Here is a 22416-nt window from a genome sequence, read left to right as displayed (position 1 = left end):
CAGTACTTGACAGTTTTCTCGATGAATATACAACAGATTGCAATAAAAGACCAGCATCATTGGTTTGCAGTAGTACACAACCTATTCCATAAGATGAACTAGCTGTCACAGCTAAAAGTGAGCTCTTCTGTAGGGTCGTAATGTACAAGCAATGGTGAGGTGCATAACAGAGTTTTTTTGCATCCATGAAAGCTTTCCCTCGAGTGGAACCCCATTTCCAATCAACGCCTTTGCGTAACAGGATTGTCGCAGTTCCTGGATAGTTCTCAGGTTTTGCAGGAAATTGCATAAGTAGGTTGACATTCTGAGAAAAGCCCTACACTCAGACACATTGGTGGGAGCAGAAGCGGTCTTGATAGCTTCCACTTTACCTGGTGAGGACAAAATGCCTTTACACATGATGCGATGACCCAAGTACTCAACCTCAGGGGTCTTGAGGATACATTTCTCAAGACGGAGACAAAGGCCTGCACTGGAGAGACGGCTTAGCACTTCATTCAGGTTCTGGAGGTGTTCCTGGGCTGACTGACCGACCGATCACCAATACATCATTCTGAAACACAACCATGCTTGACACGGTTGTCAATAAGTTCTCCATTTTTGCTGGAAAATTGGCGCAACAGACAGAATGCCAAAAGGACATTGATTGTACACAAATAGTCCACGGTGTGTAAAAAGTTTTTGATTCGCCTTCAAAGCTCCATTTGTGCATAAGCATTGGTCAGATCTAACCTTATAAATGTTTTACTGCCCATGAGAACTGTGAACAGGTCCTCGGCCTTGGGCAGAGGATATCCGTCCAGGTGTGATTTGTGATTTATGGTAGTCTTGTAGACCCCACAGTAAGTTCCCATCAGCTTTCACCACGGGTACAACTGGAGCAGCCCTGTCAGAGTATTCAACTGGAGCAACCCTCTCAGAGTATTCAACTGGAGCAGCCCTCTCAGAGTATTCAACTGGAGCGTTGATGCCTTCTTCCAGTAGATGATCAAACTCCTGTTTGATTCTCTCTCGCATCATGTATGGTACAGGTCTGGCCCAAAGGAAAATAGGAATAGCCATGGCATCCATATGAATCATCACATTCATGCCTTGAAAGTGCCCACACCTTCACAGAATATATCAGGATACTTGTCGACAATCAATGCACATCCAGCACTGGTGGACCCACGGTTCACATTATGCCAGTTGAGTCTGATGACCTTCAACCAGTCTCTGCCCAACAAAGCCGGACCATTTCCCTTTGCGATAAGCAACAGTAAAGTGTGGAAAGTACCATCGTACTCAACGGACAAAATGGCTGAGCTAATCACAGGCCCATTTTCACTGGTACAGAGATGGCGTCTTTTCCTCAGTGCGTATTTTTATTTTTTTTGTATACAGAGTCGAGGCTCGTGAAAGAGCTAACATTTATCAAACAAACAAATCAAACAAACAAGCAAACAAAGTATATAAAAAGGGGAGCGGTCGACAAGATGGGGAGAGAAGGGGAGGAAGCACACAAACACAACATTTGAAACGCAGGGACATCGGGAGATGTTTTTGGAGGGAGAGGGCCTGGGGGGAGGCAGGATAGGTATAAAACGCAAGGACACCAAGGACTTCCAGGAAAGAAATCAAAAGTCACCTCAAAAAAGTGGATTTGGGGTGAAATTAGCGGGGGTAGAAAAGATCAAGGTTTTGGATTGGGGAAGATAAGAGATGGTGGTGAACAGCCGTTTTAAAGACCTGGAGGGAGGAGTGGGATTGAAGAGAGTGAGGGAGTTTGTTCCAGAGGCAGGAGAAAAGAGGAATGAAGGAGTGAAGGTGAGCAGAGAGTCTTGATTTTGGCAGTTTAACCATAAGAGGGTTGCAGGCAGATCTTGTGCGACCTGCAGGAATATTTGGGGGACAGAGCCCACAGAGAGCTGGGGGAGCAAGGCCGGAGAGGAGTCGGTAGAAGACGGAAAGACCACCAACCTGCCTGCGGTGATTAAGTGAAAGGCCCACGGAGATAGCGTCATCGCGGGAGATTCCAATGATTCTGAACGCTTTGGTTTCAACAGCGTGAAGACGAGCTAGGTGTGAGGCAGGAGCACCAGCCCAGAGGGGAGAGCAGTACTCCATTGAGCTGCAGATGAAAGCCTTGTATGTGGTGAGGAGCTCAGGTGTGCCAAGGAAGGACTTCGCACGACGGAGGATGCCCAGTCGGCGATTGGCTTTGGAGGCCAGCTTGGAAATGTGGTTTTCCCAGGAAAGATCATGGCAGATAGTGAGACCCAAAAGCTCGAGTGACAGAACTTCCTGGAGAGGATTATTCAGAAAGTAGATGGGAGGGTTGTCCAGTCGGTCTTTTCGGAGAGACATCGTAAGGGTGTGAGATTTGTCAGGATTGAAAGACATGTTCCACTTGTTTGCCCAGTCTGTGATTTTGTCCAGGTCTGCAGAGAGTGAGGAGGCTGCAGACTGCCGATCTGAGGGATGAGGAATGGAGCGGCAGAGAGTGGAGTCATCAGCAAAGAGATAGAGAGGATTTTCAAGAGAGTCAGAGAGATCATTGATGAAGACCAGAAAAAGCACAGGGCCCAGAACACTGCCTTGGGGAACTCCAGCCTGAACAGGAAGAGGAGATGAGAGAAACCCATTCAGGGCCACATGTTGACTACGACTAGAGAGGAAGTCCGCCAGCCATGCGTGGAGATTTCCATGGATACCAAAGGAGAAGAGTTTGGTGAGCAGAGCGGGGTGCCAGACCATATCGAAGGCACGTGATATGTCGAGGGAGACAGCTCTGATTTCCTGTTTGGCATTGAGGACCTCCATCCATTGTTGAGACAGCAGAAGCAGCATGTCCAGAGTAGAGTGACCTGGTCTGAAACCAAATTGATGATCAGAGATCAAGCCATTGGAGAAGAGGAAAGATTTCATATCTGAAGCAATTATGGATTCCATGACTTTGCTGATAATTGCGAGAAGGCTGATTGGTCTGTAGTTGCTAGGATCTGTTTTTGCACCTTTTTTGTGCAAAGCGGTGATGTTGGCTGATTTCCAAGCAGATGGCAGTTGATCTTGAGCAAAAGAGAGGGTGAAGAGAACAGAGAGAGGGAGAGAAAGAGCGGAAGAACAGGATTTTAGGACCCGTGGGCTGATGCCGTCAGGTCCAGTTGCAGAATCAAAGTCGAGGGTTGACAGAAACTTTTCCACCTCGTCAGGAGGAAAGGACACGGAGTCCAGGAGCAGCTGGGTACGACTGGGTATGGTGGGTACAGAGAGGGATGGGTTTGGGACACAAGATTTAGAGGCAAACACAGAGTTGAGGCATTCAGCTTTTTGACGTGCGGAGTCAGCTGTGTCGCCATTTGAGGTAGGGAGGGGATGGAGGGGGAACAAACACCAGAAACAGATTTGACCAGACGCCACCAGGATTTGGAAGAGGGAGACAGATAAGAGAGTTCGGTCTTGAGAACGGAGAGATATTGTTTCCTGGCTCTCCTGAGGGTGGACGCACACTTGTTTCGGGCTTTGTGAAAGGAAATGAGATTTCCTTCCGTTGGATTTGCTTTCCAGGAGACGAAGGCAAGTTGTTTCTGGGCAACAGCCTCACGACAAGATGCCGTGTACCATGGACGGGAGGAAGGGTATGACAACTGAAGACGAGATGCGATAAATCTGTGCATGAGAGAGAGCAATTTACTTTGGAAGAATTCCCAGGATGAGTTGATGTCAGAGGTGGTAGAGATGGGAGACCAGTCCAGATGATTGATGGCTGCTTGAAGACCGTGCCAGTTGGCCTGAGTGAAATGCCAGACTCGTCGACGCTGAGCAGGCTCCCTGAGAATGGTCAGAGAGATGTCCACTTTAACAAGCACGTGATCAGATGATCCGATTGGAGCAGAAGAAGAGCAGCAGACATTTTCAGGGAAGTTAGTCATAACCAAGTCCAGAAGAGAAGATGCTCCGTTGACTGAGATCCGGGTCGGGAAATTGACAGATTGTGTCAGTCCCAGTGAGTCGCAGAAGTCCTTTGCTGAGGAGCCCTGGCTGGTGAGAGAGGTACCCACACCCAGCCAACTGGCATGGTGACAATTGAAATCACCACATATGAAGAAGAGAGAGTTGGGATGAGTAGATAGAAGTTGGTCCATATTATCAGACAGCGAAGCCACGATAAAGACGTTTCCTTATATATCCTAATTTAAAATGTTCAAGGGAATAAAAAGACCATTTGGTTCACACCACCCATGTTCACACCACTCAACTGTCCAATCAGCGGACGGCTCGCTTCTCCTTTGCCCAGCAGACGCCAATACGATGGCGTCGTAAGATGGCGTCGTATCGGCAGTTAATCTGATGCTTTTGGGCCCCAACGTCGGCTAATTCAGATTTTTCGAGTATGGCTGTACGTGATAAACAAAGAGCGCGGTTCGTCGATCGTAAATCCATTAGTGCCGTGGGCATCGGGTCACTGGGTGCGGCGTAAAAGGGATAACAAAGTCGAATCCTTACGCTATTATTATATAGACTAGCCGAAACCCGTGGAACATCCACGGAAGGGAGGATGTGGTGTATGGATAGAGTGTACCATTATGGATGGCATAGGGGAGCGCTCATGGGATCTTCTTCTTCCGTTAAGCTCCAATTTTTTCTCTTTAAGTTAAGTCCAATCAGTCCTCTCTGCTCGAAGTGCTCAGGCCATGCCTGCCTGCTCTCATACTTTTATTTCCGTTCGGTGTCGAAAGAGATTGACATATCGTTCGTCTGTTTTCAGCTCGTTATCTTTAAGCTTCCTTACAACTCACCACCTGCTACACCTCTCTGAGTTATGAGGATTTATGCAACGCACCCCGAGTATCGCAACATCACTCCATTTAACTTTATTAAAATGACGATAAAGATGTGAAACCCGTGGAACATCCACGGAAGGGAGGATGTGGTGTATGGATGGAGTGTACCATTATGGATGGCATAGGGGAGCGCTCATGGGATCTTCTTCTTCCGTTAAGCTCCAATTTTTCTCTTTAAGTTAAATCCAATCAGTCCTCTCTGCTCGAAGTGCTCAGGCCATGCCTTCCCGCTCTCATACTTTTATTGCCGTTCGGTGTAGAAAGGGGTTGACATATCGTTCGTCTGTTTCAGCTCGTTATCTTTAAGCTTCCTTACGTCTCGCCACCTGCTACACCTCTCTGAGTTACGAGGATTTATGCAACGCACCCCGAGTATCACAACGTCACTCCATTTAACTTTATTAAAATGACGATAAAGACGTTTCCTTATATATCCTAATTTAAAATGTTCAAGGGAATAAAAAGACCATTTGGTTCACACCACCCATGTTCACACCACTCGACTGTCCAATCAGCGGACGGCTCGCTTCGCCTTCGCCCAGCAGACGCCAATACGATGGCGTCGTAAGATGGCGTCGTATCGGCAGTTAATCGGATGCTTTTGGGCCCCAACGTCGGCTAATTCAGATTTTTCGAGTATGGCTGTAGGTGATAAACAAAGAGTGCGGTTCGTAGATCGTAAATCCATTAGTGCCGTGGGCATCGGGTCACTGGGTGCGGCATAAAAGGGATAACAAAGTCGAGTCCTTACAGTATTATTATAAATAAATCGGGATTTAAATTTAATTCAAAAATTGATCCAGACGTCTATTCTCTTTCAAACATTCAAACCGACAGAGGTAGTTATGTATCACAGCATCTGTATAATTTTCACCCTTTTACTCAACTCTGTTTCGCTGTTATTTGGTGGAGCAAAAAGTCAACTGAGCTTTATAGATATTTAGATTATTCGGTAATTTTAGTTTACTTTTAATATTAACCATAGAGTGCTTAATTTTGATGTCATTCAACCATAAAAAGTTTAAAGTTTTATTTATTTATTTTTTGCCTGTTATCGTTCTATTTTCTTATATTTAACGCTGTCATTTTATTTAAACCCCGATCACATCTTTACACATGAATCGTGTCCTTGTCGGTGTAGTTAAGAGGAGTAATGCCAACGTTTCACCGGTTAAACTTTATTGTTTTCTTTCACGGTTTAGCAAGGCACATTGATTTGTTTTATTCACAGAAATACATAATAATTTGCAGTTAATAAATCCAATCTGTGTAAATAAAACAAGTGTCATTGTTTGGAAAGGAGAATGAAATTTTATATTCTGACGTCTTTCAGATCCTTCGCAGAAGGATTCGTATGCATCGTGAAGGAATAATTTATTATTATTTTTTACAGAAATTGAAGAACCGACCTGTAATCGGAGCTTGGTTGAGGTACAAGCACACGAAAGGACAAGCCGTGGAGCTTTAGGGTCATGGAGGTGGCTCTCACTATCGTTCGTCAGTAAGTGCGGTTCGGAGTCCCGTCCGGGTGTTTGATCACCACGGCCACGGGGTTTGATGAACTTGATTCCAAAACAGATTATTGGTGTGTGTGCGCGCTCCGGAGTTTTGCTGCCGTTGCCGTTACGATCACGTGTGTGTGTGTGTGTGTGTGTGTGTGTGTGTGTGTGTGTGTGTGTGTGTGTGTGTGTGTGTGTGTGTGTGTGTGTGTGTGTGTGTGTGTGTGTGTGTGTGTGTGTGTGTGTGTGTGTGTGTGTGTATATGTGTATATTATGTGTGTGTGTGTATATATAATATATATATATATATATATATGTGTGTGTGTGTGTGTGTGTGTGTGTGTGTGTGTGTGTGTGTATATATGTGTGTGTGTGTGTGTGTGTGTGTATATATATATATGTGTGTGTGTGTTTATATATATATATATAATTATATATATATATATGTGTGTGTGTGTGTGTTTATATATATATATATATATGTGTGTGTGTGACTGACACACACACACACACACACACACACACACACACACAGTATAAGTTTCGCCGTGAAACGGATTTGGCAGCACCAACGCTCTGTAAATAGAGTACGCATTGGTGCAGATTTTTAAATGGTGTGTGTGTCTTATACATTGGTTATCACTGTGTGTGACGACTGATGATTTGCAGAGGAATGATGAAAAAGCCCAAACTAATTGTAGCTGTAATCTTTTTCTTGCTCAAGTTTTGCCAATGACAGTAAATAAGAGTGCACCTTGCATGTTGCAAATCTGTCAGCTGAAGTATGCCTTGATTACATCTACTATATGTCCGTATCAGTAACCCAGTAAGTTTTTCTTCTATTCAAATAGGATTTCGGCTCACGGGAGAGTGAGGTAACCCGAGGATTTCAAGTGTAATGCACTCGCAATGGAACAGAGAAGAACGGGCAGACGGATGAAAGGGACTGATTAATAGGAAGGACAAAATTTGGAACAGTTCGCACAGAACGGGCATAAGACAACAGGGATATGAGGGGCAGGCACGACAGCTGTCTAACAGAGTGACTGCAGACAAAAGGCTACATGTGGATAGAGGAGTAAAAAAATTGAAAATAGAAAAGATGGTTTGGCTGAGTTGACATGAGCTTTTTCGCCCTGAGTTGAAAGGTAGAGGGGAAGCGTCTGACTGGTCAAGATCAGCAAGGTGAGTCCACAAACGGGGGAATTGGGGACGAAGCCGTGCAGGTGAGCAGTAAGACTAGGTTTTTAAAGTAAGCAAGGTGTGGGTTGGTGGTTGAGTGTATATAACATCGGAGGGGGCTGCGGAGGGATGAAAGCCTGAAAGGGCACACGGGGACCTGTTTCTTCCAGCCTGTTTCTTCCCAGGTTCTACCTGTTTCTGGTGGTAGAGCGGCAGTCCCTGTACTTCTTCCTTGTGCTGAGATCTAATATCTCACCCTCATGACCCTCATGACCCTCATGACCTTAAACTTCACTATCCTAGAGGTCTTGGATAAGATACAGAACAGCAGTCTGCTGGTGCAATCTTAAACCGCTTTAAATTAAAGCATAGGTGGTCACCTGCTTCTTAAAATTCTTACTTTAGTTTCATAATCTCTCAGGCCTATATTTATCCGATCGTCACAGCGTTCTACATTGGTAATTCGTCTGCAAAAAGCATGACAGCTGCAACTATACTGAGGGTCGATTACTAGTTATCCCTGCTTTGGATTGTATGACGTGGAATCAAAGGTGCACAATAATAATGATCACCAAAAGACCCTGTTTGTTAATCTCACAACCAGTGAGATTGTGAGATTTATACCTCTTTATTTATATCAATATCAATACCTCTTTATTTGTAAACACTCCCAGCCAGCTTTCCTGCACGGAACTTGATTAACCCTGGCTGGGTACTCGTATAGGGGTCTCAGCCGTGTCCACAGTGAACTCGTGCTTTGGTACGGTCCGCCAATGCAAAATCCCCAACGTTTGTTTTCAATTCGCACAGGTATGTGGGAACTCTCTCCCTGTTGCATGTTTAACTGCATCTACGTAGTGTGTTCAAAAAGTATCCGACCTTTATTTTTCGTGCGTAAAAAAAAAGAAGCTAGGGAGGCGTTGATTGGTGCTTGTATGTAGGTGATCCTAATGCGCACGTGTGAATTTTTTCCCACCTGCAGAAGCTGTCATTCGACGGCAGACCGCCGATGAGTGAGGACATGTAAGTGAGATTACTGTGTTGATGTAAGTGAGCGCCGTCGGATTTTCGTTTTTGACAAAATGACGGAAAAACTTGAACAACGCTACTGCATCAAATTTTGTGTTTTTTGGCCTCGGGGATGTTGGATGCTTCCATTGTGATGACTGCAACTTGGTTTCTGGGTCGTACCCATAAACCCAGGACTCATCGCCAGTGATCACTGTGTTGAGGAAGCTGGGATCGCTGTTCACAGTCTCCAGCATGTCCTGTGCGATCTCCAAACGGAGTTGCTTCTGCTCAATCGTTAGCAGCTTTGGTACGAACTTCGCTGAGATTCTCCTGAAGTCCAAATCCTCCTTCATAATGGAATGAACGGTGTTGAATCTTGCGGATCGTTTCCACTTGGGAATCGCCAAGCTTTACACAAAATTTGATGCAGTAGCGTTGTTCAAGTTTTTCCGTCATTTTGTCCAAAACGAAAATCCGACGGCGCTCACTTACATGTCCTCACTCATCGGCGGTCTGCCGTCGAATGACAGCTTCTGGAGGTGGGAAAAAATTCACGCGTGCGCATTAGGATCGCCTACATACGTGCACCAATCAACGCCTCCCTAGCTTCTTTTTTTTTACGCACGAAAAATAAAGGTCGGATACTTTTTGAACACCAGTAGTATATATATAAAACACTGTGTGTGTGTGTCTGTGTGTGTGTGTGTGTGTGTGTGTGTGTGTGTGTGTGTGTGTGTGTGTGTGTGTGTGTGTGTGTGTGTGTGTGTGTGTGTGTGTGTGTGTGTGTAATGTTACCGATAGACTCCTAAACGGAGAGGCTTACGTGCTTGATATTTGACATAGACATGGCCATTGAGCGTGGGACGAACATGGCCGAACTCAAAATATTTGACGATCCATATTTTTTATTCATATTTACCTCAGCGCATTTCAGCGCACGGAATCGACGGAATCAGAGCAGGTGGGCGCTGATTCGCTCAGAGCGATCACGTGATGACGCTATGAACGCTATGACGCTATGAACGATATGACGCTATGAACGCTATGACGCTATGAAAAAAAAAATCGCTATGAACGATATGACGCTATGAACGATATGACGCTATGAAAAAAAAAATGGCTATGACGCTATGAAACGCTATGAACGATATGACGCTATGAAAAAAAAAATCGCTATGACGCTGTGAAACGCTATGACGCTATGAACGATATGACGCTATGACGCTATGAAAAAAAAAATCGCTATGACGCTATGAAAAAAAAAATGGCTATGACGCTGTGAAACGCTATGACGCTATGACGCTATGAACGCTATGACGCTATGACGCTATGAAAAAAAAAATCGCTATGACGCTATGAAAAAAAAAATGGCTATGACGCTATGAAAAAAAAAATGGCTATGACGCTATGAAACGCTATGAACGATATGACGCTATGAACGCTATGACGCTATGAACGCTATGACGCTATGACGCTATGAAAAAAAAAAAATCGTTATGACGCTGTGAAACGCTACGACGCTATGAAAGAAATAAAAATCGCTCGCTTTGCCAAGGGGCTCGCTCCCCCCCCCCCCGTTCCCCTCCCCTCCCCCGCCCGGCAATGCCGGGTACTTCTGCTAGTTTGGTATAAATTAAAGCTTTTTTTTTTTTAAACCATTGGTATGAGAATTATCATCGGTGATCTGCTCGCTCTAACGAAAGACCGTTTAATACGAATGACCTCTTGAATCCCACAGCAGTTATTTCATTCTCTGGCAATGGGACAAAGCTTTGACAAATGGAGAATAAGAACGTCGGTTGAAGTATCATCGTGCGACTGCACGCGTGTGGCTCAGCACCTTGTTGCTAGTTCTCTGGGTGGTGATGCTTCTGTTACTCTCATCCTATGCTGATGCTTGTTGACTTTGGTGACCTTTCACAGCAGGTGAGCATATGGCAGGAAAACTCTCCCTCATTGATGTGCTTTTTGTCAAATTGTTTTCCAGTGGTGAGACCATGTTCAACAAGAAAAGGATCATACAAGGTAAGCCAGTTTTTGTGAACTGGAGATTTTTTTTTTATATACAAAATGCAAATGGTAGAGCGAGGTGACAAGAGGGTTGAAGGTAATGTCGAAACAATGGTGGTAGTGAAAGGTGTGTGCTGTGGATGCAACAAACAGGGGGATGAGGGTGAAGAAAACTTGGCAGCCTGCAAGTAACATGGAAGGGTTAATGAGGGTGCGTCAGTGAAAGAGAGGTGGACTTTTAAAACATAACGGTTGAGGCCTACAAACACATGCGTGAATTCGAGACAAAAGCACAAAATAAATGCACGATAATACATGGGAACTGACATACAATTCTTTTTTTGCATACAAAGTTTTTGTTCATGTAAGAGCTAACGCATAAAACATATAATAAAGGAAGCGTGAGACAAGAGGGGGAGAGAGAGGGAAGCACACAAGCACAACAAGAGTAGAGAACAGGGACATCAGTAGATCTGTGGAAGGGGGAGGGAGGAGGAGAGAGTTGGGGACGGGGGGGCAGGGTACAAGGTATAAAACAATTGGACACTACTAGGGCTTTAAAGAAAAAACAGAATTTTGAAAAAGGTGGATTTGGGGTGTATTTTGGTTTCGATGACTAATGATAAGAGAAATCCAGAGCAGTACCCTTTGGAGGTAGTTAGCCCATCGCCCCGCACAGTGGGAGATGGGGGTTTGTAATCGCTTTTGTGTGTCTCTGTCCATAGCGTTTTAACCATTTGAGTTTTTGTCATCAGATTTTCAACAAACCTTTATTCTGAGAATATGGAGAAAATAATTTAAAATAGGACCACTGGGCCTGTAGCTTATCTGGGCCCTGGCTTAATGTTGTAACCCAAATGTGGTAGCATTCTGACAGGTGGGTCTGAAGATTTTTGAAGGAATTTATTCAATCCGCCATTTTGACCTACTTTAAGTCACTTGACTGGACCAAGCTTTGCAATCCCTGTTACCAGTCAGGAGCGGAACCTTGCTGCTAAATTTTAACTGGATCGGCACAGCGGTTTGGCCGGGGAAGTCGAAATAGGAGACGGACGGACGGACAGTGCACGATAACAATACCTTATCTGGAATTCCAATTCCAGATAAGCTAAAAATTCGGTCAAATGGGAAAGGGCAAAGTCATAGTAACTATAAATACCCTGTATTAGTCCAGCGGCAATGCTTGAGCGCAACCGCGAGTTTTATTTCATCTTGGAGGCAAGTTCTGGGAATGTGGTTGCTCGGGGGAAAGGCAGGGAAACTGATCAAAAGTGTTCAGTGCTTCTGTAACTTTTTACGGCATAGCCCATAGGGCAAAGCCATCTAGAACAGTGTTTGTCAGTCTGTATGTCCCTTCAAACGTATACCAATCAGAGCTGAGGATCTGGTCACATGACAGGGTGATGTGATTACGTCTGATGTCATTACGGCGATGCGACGGCTGACTCTCCATGCACCGCCATTTTGATTCCAATATTGTCGAACCTGTCATAGGTCACAATCGCCATGCTCTACCTTGACGTTTTTCATTCAGTGTAAAACGCAAACAAACCGATTGTTAAAATGACCATCAAATATCGAAAGCATCGGCGTTACGTCTCTTGCAACAAAACGGTACGTACAGGCCTTGGGCTTCATGCCTCACCTTCGGGCGTTTTCGGACAAATTAAGCCCAGGTTTATTAATACAGTAGTGTATCGTTTCAGTCGTATCGTTTTCGTAATAGTAATAATAATATAGTAAATATGACCATAACCATACACTTTAATCCCAATGTCGTGAATACAAAGTTAATGGATTGAAGTGGTGTGTGGTTCATGAATCAATGATGAGCGGTGTACGGTACTAACAACCATGGAAGTAAGGAATTTGCCTCGTTTTTTTGATAGCATGGTATTAACCCAATCCTTGTGGTATATATAGATTACAGTAGATCTTCCCTCAGTTCTGTAAGTAAAACTTGCCTCACGGATGTCGAGATTCCTCCAAATTTCTTTGTTTAATGTTATAAACAGCATTAGCGAATGTTTAAAAAGCTAATCATGTGTGTTTGTGGTTTATAATATTTTACAAGCCCGGCTAAGCCGCTGTTAGACTTTCGGTATTGTTTTTGATAACGTAAAGTTTGAATAAGAAAATTATTACAATTGACACATGACTAAATACATTCTCCTCCCCTCCTCTCTTCTCTCCCCCCACTCTCCCTTCTCACCCTCCACTCCCACCCTTCTCTCCACTCCACTCTGTCCTCCACCCTCCCCTCAATGGCCCTCACCCTTCCACTCACCCCTCCTCTCACCTTACCTCCACTTGGAAATAGAGATTGATGTTTTTGACTCGTATCAAATTGAACTCACCCATAATGTTCACCTCTTGGGGTTAGGTAATCGATATAATGATAATGGAACACAATAATGTCAAGCGTGTCAAGTGCAAGATGCCCCCATTTTATTAATCGCTTCCATGTTTCTTTATTTATTCACCATTCATCTTCAGTGTGTCTGTCCAGGCCACAACGTTTTTAACCAATTGAGCTTTTGTCATTAAAATCTTCAACAAACCTTTATTATGAAAATATGGAGAACACAAATCATCATAATAAAATACGCAATTTGGTGTCTGTCTTTAATCTGGACGATTTTGACCGCTCTACATTTGGTCGTTACTTATCCAATCTCAAGCAAACTTGACAGGAGGACTAAGGGTCACACAATGAAGATTGGAGCGAATTAATTTGCTCCCCGCTCCCCAAGGGGGTTGTCTCCACAAAGGGGTTTTCCCTGCCAATGAAGTTGAGTGCTGAGGTGTATATCCGTGTTCAGATAGCTTTATCGTGGTTTTTCCCAAGGACGCTTCTAACAAAACACTAATGATAATAGCATAATATTAATGTTGTTACAGAACTATATTAATAATGATATCCCGTCTCCCCAAGCGGTTCCTTTCTTCTCCTTGAACAAATGCCATGTCATTTATAAACATCTTGTAGTGCAGTTTTCGTGGGAGCAATGACCCCGATCAGAGGTGAAAATATTAACCACAAACGTGTGATATCCTTTTTAAACAGCTGCTAATGCTGTTTAACACCAAACACCTCCTTGCTGGCGAAGTTTCGTTTATTCGCAGCTCTCCACGCTCTCCATCGAAATCGAAGTTAAGTAATTGTTCCCATTTGTATTTTCGTTATAACTGTATTTATTTTATGGTGTTGTACATATAGTGTGTCCCGAGGAAGATTTTCGGTGCAAATCTTTCATACCTGTATAGAAAATCGTGTTAATTTGTGTCGTGTCTTTTGAGGCCTTGCACAGTGTCCAACCTTGAGGCTTTGTTTTTCTCTCAGTGGTCCGTCGTTTGTTCTCCAATATCTTTCATTCTCTGTTTTCCCAGTCTTTCACCCCATAGCCTACTTCCTTGTTTAAAATCTCAACTAAAAAACAAACAAAAACAAAAAAAAACATTTCCTTCTCTGTTCTTATTTGTTGTTCTCTTTCGTTTATTCGTTCTTATTCGTTCGTTCGTTCTTCGACCACGTGTTTCTCCCCCATTTCCCCAGATAGTTTCACTGTTAAACTTTTAAATGTTTACACTTTCCCCTCAAGTTCTGTATTCCGTCGTATATAATAACACGTTTTTCTTCTTCTTCTTTAAAAGGCTGCTTTCGACTTGCTCACCAAATCTATTCATCCCAAAAAAAAATTCCATCTCTTACAGTGCCTCTTTTCTACATTCCCTAAACTCTCCTGCACTCCATCCTCCCTCCAGTGGCCTTAAATGTATTTTTGACTCAAAGGTCACAAGAAACTCATTTTGCCATAAATGTTCGTTTCCCATTAATCGTACACTTTCTAAAATCCAATCTCACCCCTCCAAATCTTCCCCATAACCCCTCCCCTCCAAATCTTCCCCATCACCCCTCCCCTCCAAATCTTCCCCATCACCCATCCCTTTTAAATCTTCCCCCTTGCCCCTCCCCTCCAAATCCTCCCCATCACCCATCCCTTTCAAATCTCCCCCCTTGCCCCTTCCCTCCAAAACTCCCCCCATACCCCTCCCCTCCAAGACTCCCCCTCGCCCCTCCCCTCCAAATCTCCCCCATATCCCATCCCTTTCAAATCCCTCCCCTTGTCCCTTCCCTCCTAAACTCCCCCCTCGCCCCTCCCCTTCAAATCTCCCCACCCTCATTTCTTCTCAATTTCCCCCCTCACTCCCCCTCCTCAAAGCGTCCTCCCCGCTTCTTCTCCCTTCCAACTCTCACCTCCATCTCCCCCAACCTTCTGCCTCGCTCTTCCCCCTCCTCAAATAACACCTCATTGTGCCTCACCCAATCACCATCAAACCTTTTGTCCGCCCCATCCTTCCCTTTCTTCGAGCTATTCTGAAATCTCTGACACACCTTCAACAGCTCTCCCTACCTCTTCCACCTCTTCCACATCTTACCCTACCCCTCCTCCCCCCTATTCTGTATCCGATGCTCCCCCTTCCTCTTCATTAACGGTATGGACCTCAAACATCCGGGGCCTTCGTTCAAACTTAACTGATCTCTCCATACAGGTTGCTTCTGACAAACCAGACGTGATCTGCTTAACAGAAACTTTCCTCCATGATGTCTCTGATTCCCTAGTATCTCTCCCGGGTTACTCCCTCCTCCGGTATGATAGACCTGAGCCTCGTCCTGGAGGTGGAGTTGCTATCTTTATCAAAAACTCTCTTCCTCACTCGCCCTGCACTGCACTCTCTCCACCTCACCCCCAGGAATACCTCTGGCTACGGCTTCCCCTTCGCTCCCACCTCTTGTTCATATGTGTGTTGTACCGTCCACCAAAGAGTGATGACTCCATCTACATCTTGCTGTCTGATAATATGGACCAACTTCTATCGACTCATCCCAACTCTCTCTTCCTCATATGTGGTGATTTCAATTGTCACCATGCCAGTTGGCTGGGTGTGGGTACCTTTCTCACCAGCCATGGCTGCTCAGCAAAGGACTTCGGCGACTCACTGGGAATGACACAATCTGTAAATTTCCCGACCCGGATCTCAGTCAACAGAGCATCTTCTCTTCTTGACTTGGTTATGACTAACTTCCCTGAAAATGCCTGCTGCTCTTCTTCTGCTCCAATCGGCTCATGTGATCATGTGCTTGTTAAAGTGGACATCTCTCTGACCATTCTCAGGGAGCCTGCTCAGCGTCGACGAGTCTGGCATTTCACTCAGGCCAACTGGCATGGTCTTCAAGCAGCCATCAATCATCTGGAATGGTCTCCCATCTCTACCACCTCTGACATCAACTCATCCTGGGAATTCTTCCAAAGTAGATTGCTCTCTCTCATGCACAGATTTATCCCATCTCGTCTTCAGTTGTCATACCCTTCCTCCCGTCCATGGTACACGGAATCTTGTGGTGAGGCTGTTGCCCAGAAACAACTTGCCTTCGTCTCCTGGAAAGCAAATCCAACGGAAGGAAATCTCATTTCCTTTCACAAAGCCCGAAACAAGTGTGTGTCCACCCTCAGGAGAGCCAGGAAACAATATCTCTCCGTTCTCAAGACCGAACTCTCTTATCTGTCTCCCTTTTCCAAACCTGGTGGCGTCTGGTCAAATCTGTTTCTGGTGTTTTTTCCCCCTCCATCCCCTCCCTTACCTCAAACGGCTACACAGCTGACTCCGCACGTGAAAAAGCTGAATGCCTCAACTCTGTGTTTGCCTCTAAATCTTGTGTCCCAAACCCATCCCTCTCCGTACCCAGCTGCTCCTGGACTCCGTGTCCTTTCCTCCTGACAAGGTGGAAAAGTTTCTGTCAACCCTCGACTCTGATTCTGCAACTGGACCTGACGGCATCAGCCCACGGGTCTTAAAATCCTGTTCTTCTGCTCTTTCACTCCCTCTCTCTGTTCTCTTCACCCTCTCTTTTGCTCAAGGTCAACTGCCATCTGCTTGGAAATCGGCCAACATCACCGCTTTGCACAAAAAAGGTGCAAAAACAGATCCTAGCAACTACAGACTAATCAGCCTTCTCCCAATTATCAGCAAAGTCATGGAATCCATCATTGCTTCGGATATGAAATCTTTCCTCTTTTCCAATGGCTTGATCTCTGATCATCAATTTGGTTTCAGACCAGGTCACTCTACTCTGGACATGCTGCTTCTGCTGTCTCAACAATGGATGGAGGTCCTCAATGCCAAACAGGAAATTAGAGCTGTCTCCCTCGACATATCACGTGCCTTCGATACGGTCTGGCACCCCGCTCTGCTCACCAAACTCTCCTCCTTTGGTATCCATGGAAATCTCCACGCATGGCTGGCGGACTTCCTCTCTAGTCGTAGTCAACGTGTGGCCCTGAATGGGTTTCTCTCATCTCCTCTTCCTGTTCAGGCTGGAGTTCCCCAAGGCAGTGTTCTGGGCCCTGTGCTTTTTCTGGTCTTCATCAATGATCTCTCTGACTCTCTTGAAAATCCTCTCTATCTCTTTACTGATGACTCCACTCTCTGCAGACCTGGACAAAATCAGACTGGGCAAACCAATGGAACATGTCTTTCAATCCTGACAAATCTCACACTCTTACGATGTCTCTCCGAAAAGACCGACTGGACAACCCTCCCATCTACTTTCTGAATAATCCTCTCCAAGAAGTTCTGTCGCTCAAGCTTTTGGGTCTCACTATCTGCCATGATCTTTCCTGGGAAAACCACATTTCCAAGCTGGCCTCCAAAGCCAGTTGCCGACTGGGCATCCTCCGTCATGTCCTTCCTTGGCACACCTGAGCTCCTCACCACATACAAGGCTTTCATCCGCAGCTCAATGGAGTACTGCTCTCCCCTCTGGGCTGGTGCTCCTGCCTCACACCTAGCTCGTCTTCACGCTGTTGAAACCAAAGTGTTCAGAATCATTGGAATCTCCCGCGATGACGCTATCTCCGTGGGCCTTTCACTTAATCACCGCAGGCAGGTTGGTGGTCTTTCCGTCTTCTACCGACTCCTCTCCGGCCTTGCTCCCCCAGCTCTCTCTGGGCTCTGTCCCCCAAATATTCCTGCAGGTCACACAAGATCTGCCTGCAACCCTCTTATGGTTAAACTGCCAAAATCAAGACTCTCTGCTCACCTTCACTCCTTCATTCCTCTTTTCTCCCACCTCTGGAACAAACTCCCTCACTCTCTTCAATCCCACTCCTCCCCCCAGGTTTTTTAAACGGCTGTTCACCACCATCTCTTATCTTCCCCAATCCAAAACCTTGATCTTTTCTACCCCCACTAATTTCACCCCAAATCCACTTTTTTGAGGTGACCTTTGACTTCTTTCCTGGAAGTCCTTGGTGTCCTTGCGTTTTATACCTATCCTGCCTCACCCCAGGCCCTCTCCCTCCAAAAACATCTCCCGATGTCCCTGCTCTCAAATGTTGTGTTTGTGTGCTTCCTCCCCCTTCTCTCCCCATCTTGTCGACCGCTCCCCTTTTTTACTTTGTTTGCTTGTTTGTTTGATAAATGTTAGCTCTTTCACGAGGCTCGACTCTGTATACAAAAAAAAATAAAATAAAAAAAACTGAAAGGGAGGAAACCCGGGGTGTGTTCAATTATCAAGCAGCTAGCTAGCGCTTACCAAGCTAGCTGTTCTTTTCCACAGTTTTGAATGGAATGCTTGCTCGAATGCTTAAACCACTTGGCGAGCGCTTTACAAGAAACTTGGTAAATGAGTACACCCCATTCCACCCCCCCCCCCCCCCCCCAATGTTCTGGAGGCCCGACCCTAGATCTACTGTAATCTATATATCCCAGAGAAGAATTACCCTTCATGCCACCCCCATAATGAGCAGGTGCACTGGTGAATAAAATGTACAAATACAGTATATGATTTATATGTTCTCGCTGTTGGTTTGGTGAAGTTTATTTTGGGTACTATGCAAAGTGGACATGGACGGGCTTTGCAATTTGGGATGCTTTCTAGTTTTCTTTGAAAATAAAGTGTGTCGACTCGCAACGGAAGCTGCATGTTTGTTTAATTAATTATTTATTAATTTTGAAACTCATGACAGAGCTAAAATTAATGTACACTGATAATGGGAAGGGCAGGCACAGCTGAAAAAAAATATTTTTGGGAGTGATCGAGGAAGCGGTCAGTTGCATTTTTAAAATCTGATTGAAAAAAAAAATACAATTTTCTTGGGAGGTTGGGTTAATTAGAAGTGGAGTATCAACTTTTACTTAATAAAAAAAGTTTCTCCAAGAAGCATTTCCATGTTTCAAGATGTGACAGGCAGCATTCCTGCAATCCTCACACTTATTATATAAAGTATTTATATTGTAGTAGTTATTATTATTATTATTTTCTGCTCTTATTTTGCTAGATTTCAAACTTCAAAACTGCACATTTTATTGAATCAACGTTTAAAATAAGTACAGTGGAGACGTGTGACATCAAAAAGCTCTTTTGTTCATCAGGTGCTATCAAAGTCAATAAGACAAATCATTTGACTGAATAACGTTCAGGTTTGGCCATTCAAGTACCGTATAGTGAGTGCTTGGTTGCTTTCGGCTCCTCTACATCGCCTGTAGTCATACTTTTGTTTAGAACTCCTCTTCCGTGCCAAAATTCCAAATCTTCCAAATCTTGCACGAGCCTTGATCTTGTATCCAAAAAAAATAAAAAATGCTGTCCCAGGTTTTTTTGTTTTTTTTTGGGATACAGTTGAGGCTCATGGAAGGGCTAGAACACAGAACGGACCAGGTCCCAACAGAACGAAAATAAGTTTTAGGGATAATATAAGTGATGTGGGGACGAATGAAAACAAGAGGAGGGCACAGGGGTGACAAGATGGAAGGTGCACGGAACATATCTGGCTTAATCTCTCGACGACCAATGGGATACAGGTATATACCTGAAATCGCATTTAAACTTCAACACCTTTTGGCTCGATGGTTGTGTGAATGTTAATGGGAACCTACTCAACTATCAATTTATTAAAGGATAAATAATTGCGTTTTTTTATGCACTATTTAGGTTCTTTGCTAATTTGCTTTTCTTTGTGATACAAACGCATATTTTGGCTAAATTTACAAACACTTTCTTTCTGGTGTATTTTTTTTCTTCAATTTTGCATCAAAGTATATGAGCGCCAAGCTAGCAGGATGGCCGAGAGGTACGCACACTCACCTTTAAGCTGGCTAGCCTGGGTTTGAATCCCGACCCAACTATAAACTGTCATCCCGGAGCTTCACAGGCAGGGTGATCCATCAATGTGTGTGCCGTCCATAATATATGGACGTTAAGCTGGGTGTCCCGTCTGCCAGCATTAGTTGGTGGACGTTAAAAGATCTCACGGTGTCCTTTGCAAAGGGGAGGTGAGCTATCCCTGGCACCTTGAATAAATTACAAATTCCTGCCCTGATTGTTGTTGGGAAGGCAATGGGAAACCACCCAGTTTAACTTGGTGGCACAAGGTATGGTACATCAGACTCAGAAGACCTGTGCAGCAAGGAAATGCTAAACATATTGTATGTGGCAAAGGTAACTGTAATAAAATAACCAATTGAATGGGTAATTTGATCGTTTGAATTGCGAATAAGCTGTTTGTTCGATAGCTGCGTAACCAAATGCAATAATTGGCCGTGGACATTGTCTTCGGGTTAAACAACGGTAACGTCTGATGCAGGACAAGGCATCGATACACCTCTTTCGGATGAAGGTTTGAGGCAAGCGCGGGCAGCTGGGGATTTCCTCGCGGACATTGCTTTCACACACGTGTACAGCAGTGATCTTCAACGTGCACTGCAGGTATGAATTTTCTTTGTGCATAGACAACATTTCACCATCTAAAATGGGCTGCGGGGTTGGGGTTATCTGTGTGGCCCGTGGGTTATCCGTGTGGCCCGTGGGTTATCCGTGTGGCCCGTGGGTTATCCGTGTGGCCCGTGGGTTATCCCGGTAGCGTGTCAGTAATCCAAGGCATTGGTGAGGTATTTCTTTATGCCTCCACCGACGAAGCCACCGGAGGCATTATGTTTTCAGATTGTCTGGTGTTGGCTTAGTGGTTAGGGTGCAGGCTTGGGATCCTAGGATCCTGGGTTCGAATCCCTGTCGATTGCTGAATTAACACCAGGGGGGTTGACTCAGCCTGTCATCCTTCCGAGGTTGGCAAATTGAGTACCAGTTCACTGGTAATTCCTTGTGTGTCGCAAGAGGCGACTAACAGGGTTGGCGGCAGGAAGGGCATCCGGCCATAAAACATTGCTTCAAAAAAGGGGACCACGGTGCCCAAAATAGGCCAACCCCTGCTCTGCGGGGAAAAATGGCCTCTAAAGGTGGTTCGATTGTCTGTCCAGCTGTCCGACCATGCATCCGTGATAGGTTTTCGTTACCGCAATAACCTGAGAACGGCCGAAGGGATCCAAGTCAAACATGGTACAGGTATGTATAATGATGTAAAGATGAACTGATTAGATTTTGGGGTCACGAGATCAAAGGTAATCATGGAAGGTGTTCATTCCTTCCATGGAAGGTGAAAAACCCATTTGGGTCATGTTAGGTGAAAATCCTGCTGCCGTGATAACTAGTGAACCAGTGATGGAAGTTTAACCAAAGTTGATATAAGTATGTATAATGATGTAAACATAAACGGATTAGATTATGGCGTCAAAAAGTAAAAGGTCATGCTAGGTAAAAATTCGGTTACTGTGCTAACTTGTGAACCAGTGATGAGATTTTGACCAAACTTGGTACAAGTATGTATTATGATGAAAAGATGAACTGATTTGATTTTGGCATCTTGGGCAGGTGTTATGTCAGGTAAAAATGTGATAGTTGAGAACAACTAAAGGGATTTAAATCAAATTGGTAAAAGTATGTATGATCATGTAATGTGGGTGGAGGCATATCGGTCGACGTCTAGACGTCAGAGTGCTGTTCTAATTTCATCTCAATTTGAGCAAGAGAAACAAGTTGCTCAATTGATGAGGCGGGCATGTGATTGGTGGAGTTGGGACGGGCGGGAGTTTCACTTGTTTGTTCCCAGACAGCCGAAGCGATTTTGGAGAGGAACAAACGAAGCTGTGCACACAAGATCGAGGTCGATTCCCGGTTACGAGAGAGGGTAGGAATATTTGCCCTCAAAAGCATGTGTTTTGCAGCATCGCATCCCCATGGCATGTTGTACCCATCGACAATGTCACGGGATTTTTCACTTTTGCCTATGCTACATAAACCTGCGTTATCATGGAGGTCTTCGGTGGGTTTAAACCCTTTCCTCCCCGTCCTCCTCAGGTTTATTTTGCACACATCTAAGATTAGGTTGTGGAACTGGTGTGGTCAAGTTGTAAATTGATAGATATACCAAGCTTCTATATATTCCTGATTTAATATAGTTGTTGTTTTGCTTAAACCATGTTGACAGAAGTGGTTCATTCCTTTTCGGGTTATTTTTTACTCTCGATCCCTACTTTACAAGGTGGGCCCCTTTCCTTCTTTCGTGGGGAACCTTTGAATCTATTGTTTATATCTTTCCTCCTGGGGCAACTGGCATCCCTGGTGAATCCACTTGCATTCAGGAACCACATGTGGAAACATGCAAATGCTTTCACTTATGAGGTTTTGCTTCAAAACACGATGAAAGTCGATGAGGTATGCATAAATGCTTCGACGAGCTTGTGCAGTCACTGTGTACAAATGACTATTCATCAAGTTCTGTTTAAGTCTATTCATCATTTTGTCCCATCACCTGTTTCTTACCCTCAAATTGAATTGTGTGGTGAAGAAAATGCATTCCAACAGCTGGAAATTTTAACTCGTCTGAAGATTGCTTTTAAATATTCCGCAGGCCAGAGCCTAAGTATGGTTAGAGCATTAGCTCTGAGACTGGGAGGTCAGAAGTTCGATTCTGACCTTGGTCAAGACATACCAA

The 22416-nt window shown here is 44.6% G+C and overlaps 1 protein-coding gene across 4 annotated transcripts in view; it reads left to right on the top strand.

Moving 5' to 3' along the window:
* The window catches only part of TIGAR (TP53 induced glycolysis regulatory phosphatase), a 28157-nt gene that overhangs the window by 3251 nt on the left and 2490 nt on the right, over window positions 1–22416 (top strand). Inside the window, exons 1-5 of one of the 4 annotated variants that reach the window (XM_078782213.1) lie at window positions 5573–5662; window positions 6217–6324; window positions 10503–10540; window positions 20173–20294; window positions 21532–21609. In XM_078782213.1, coding sequence (XP_078638339.1) covers window positions 6296–6324; window positions 10503–10540; window positions 20173–20294; window positions 21532–21609 — 267 coding nt within the window. In that variant the 5' untranslated portion in view covers window positions 5573–5662; window positions 6217–6295. Of the gene's footprint in view, window positions 1–5572; window positions 5663–6094; window positions 6325–6364; window positions 6411–10502; window positions 10541–20172; window positions 20295–21531; window positions 21610–22416 lie in introns of those variants that run through there. The other 3 variants (XM_078782212.1, XM_068122874.2, XM_078782214.1) reach the window with 3 other exon arrangements.

The sequence above is a fragment of the Myxine glutinosa genome, chromosome 7, assembly GCF_964187855.1.
Source record: "Myxine glutinosa chromosome 7, kmMyxGlut1.1, whole genome shotgun sequence".
In the NCBI taxonomy this organism is placed as follows: domain Eukaryota; kingdom Metazoa; phylum Chordata; class Myxini; order Myxiniformes; family Myxinidae; genus Myxine; species Myxine glutinosa.
This window is presented reverse-complemented; position numbering and strand designations above follow the sequence as displayed.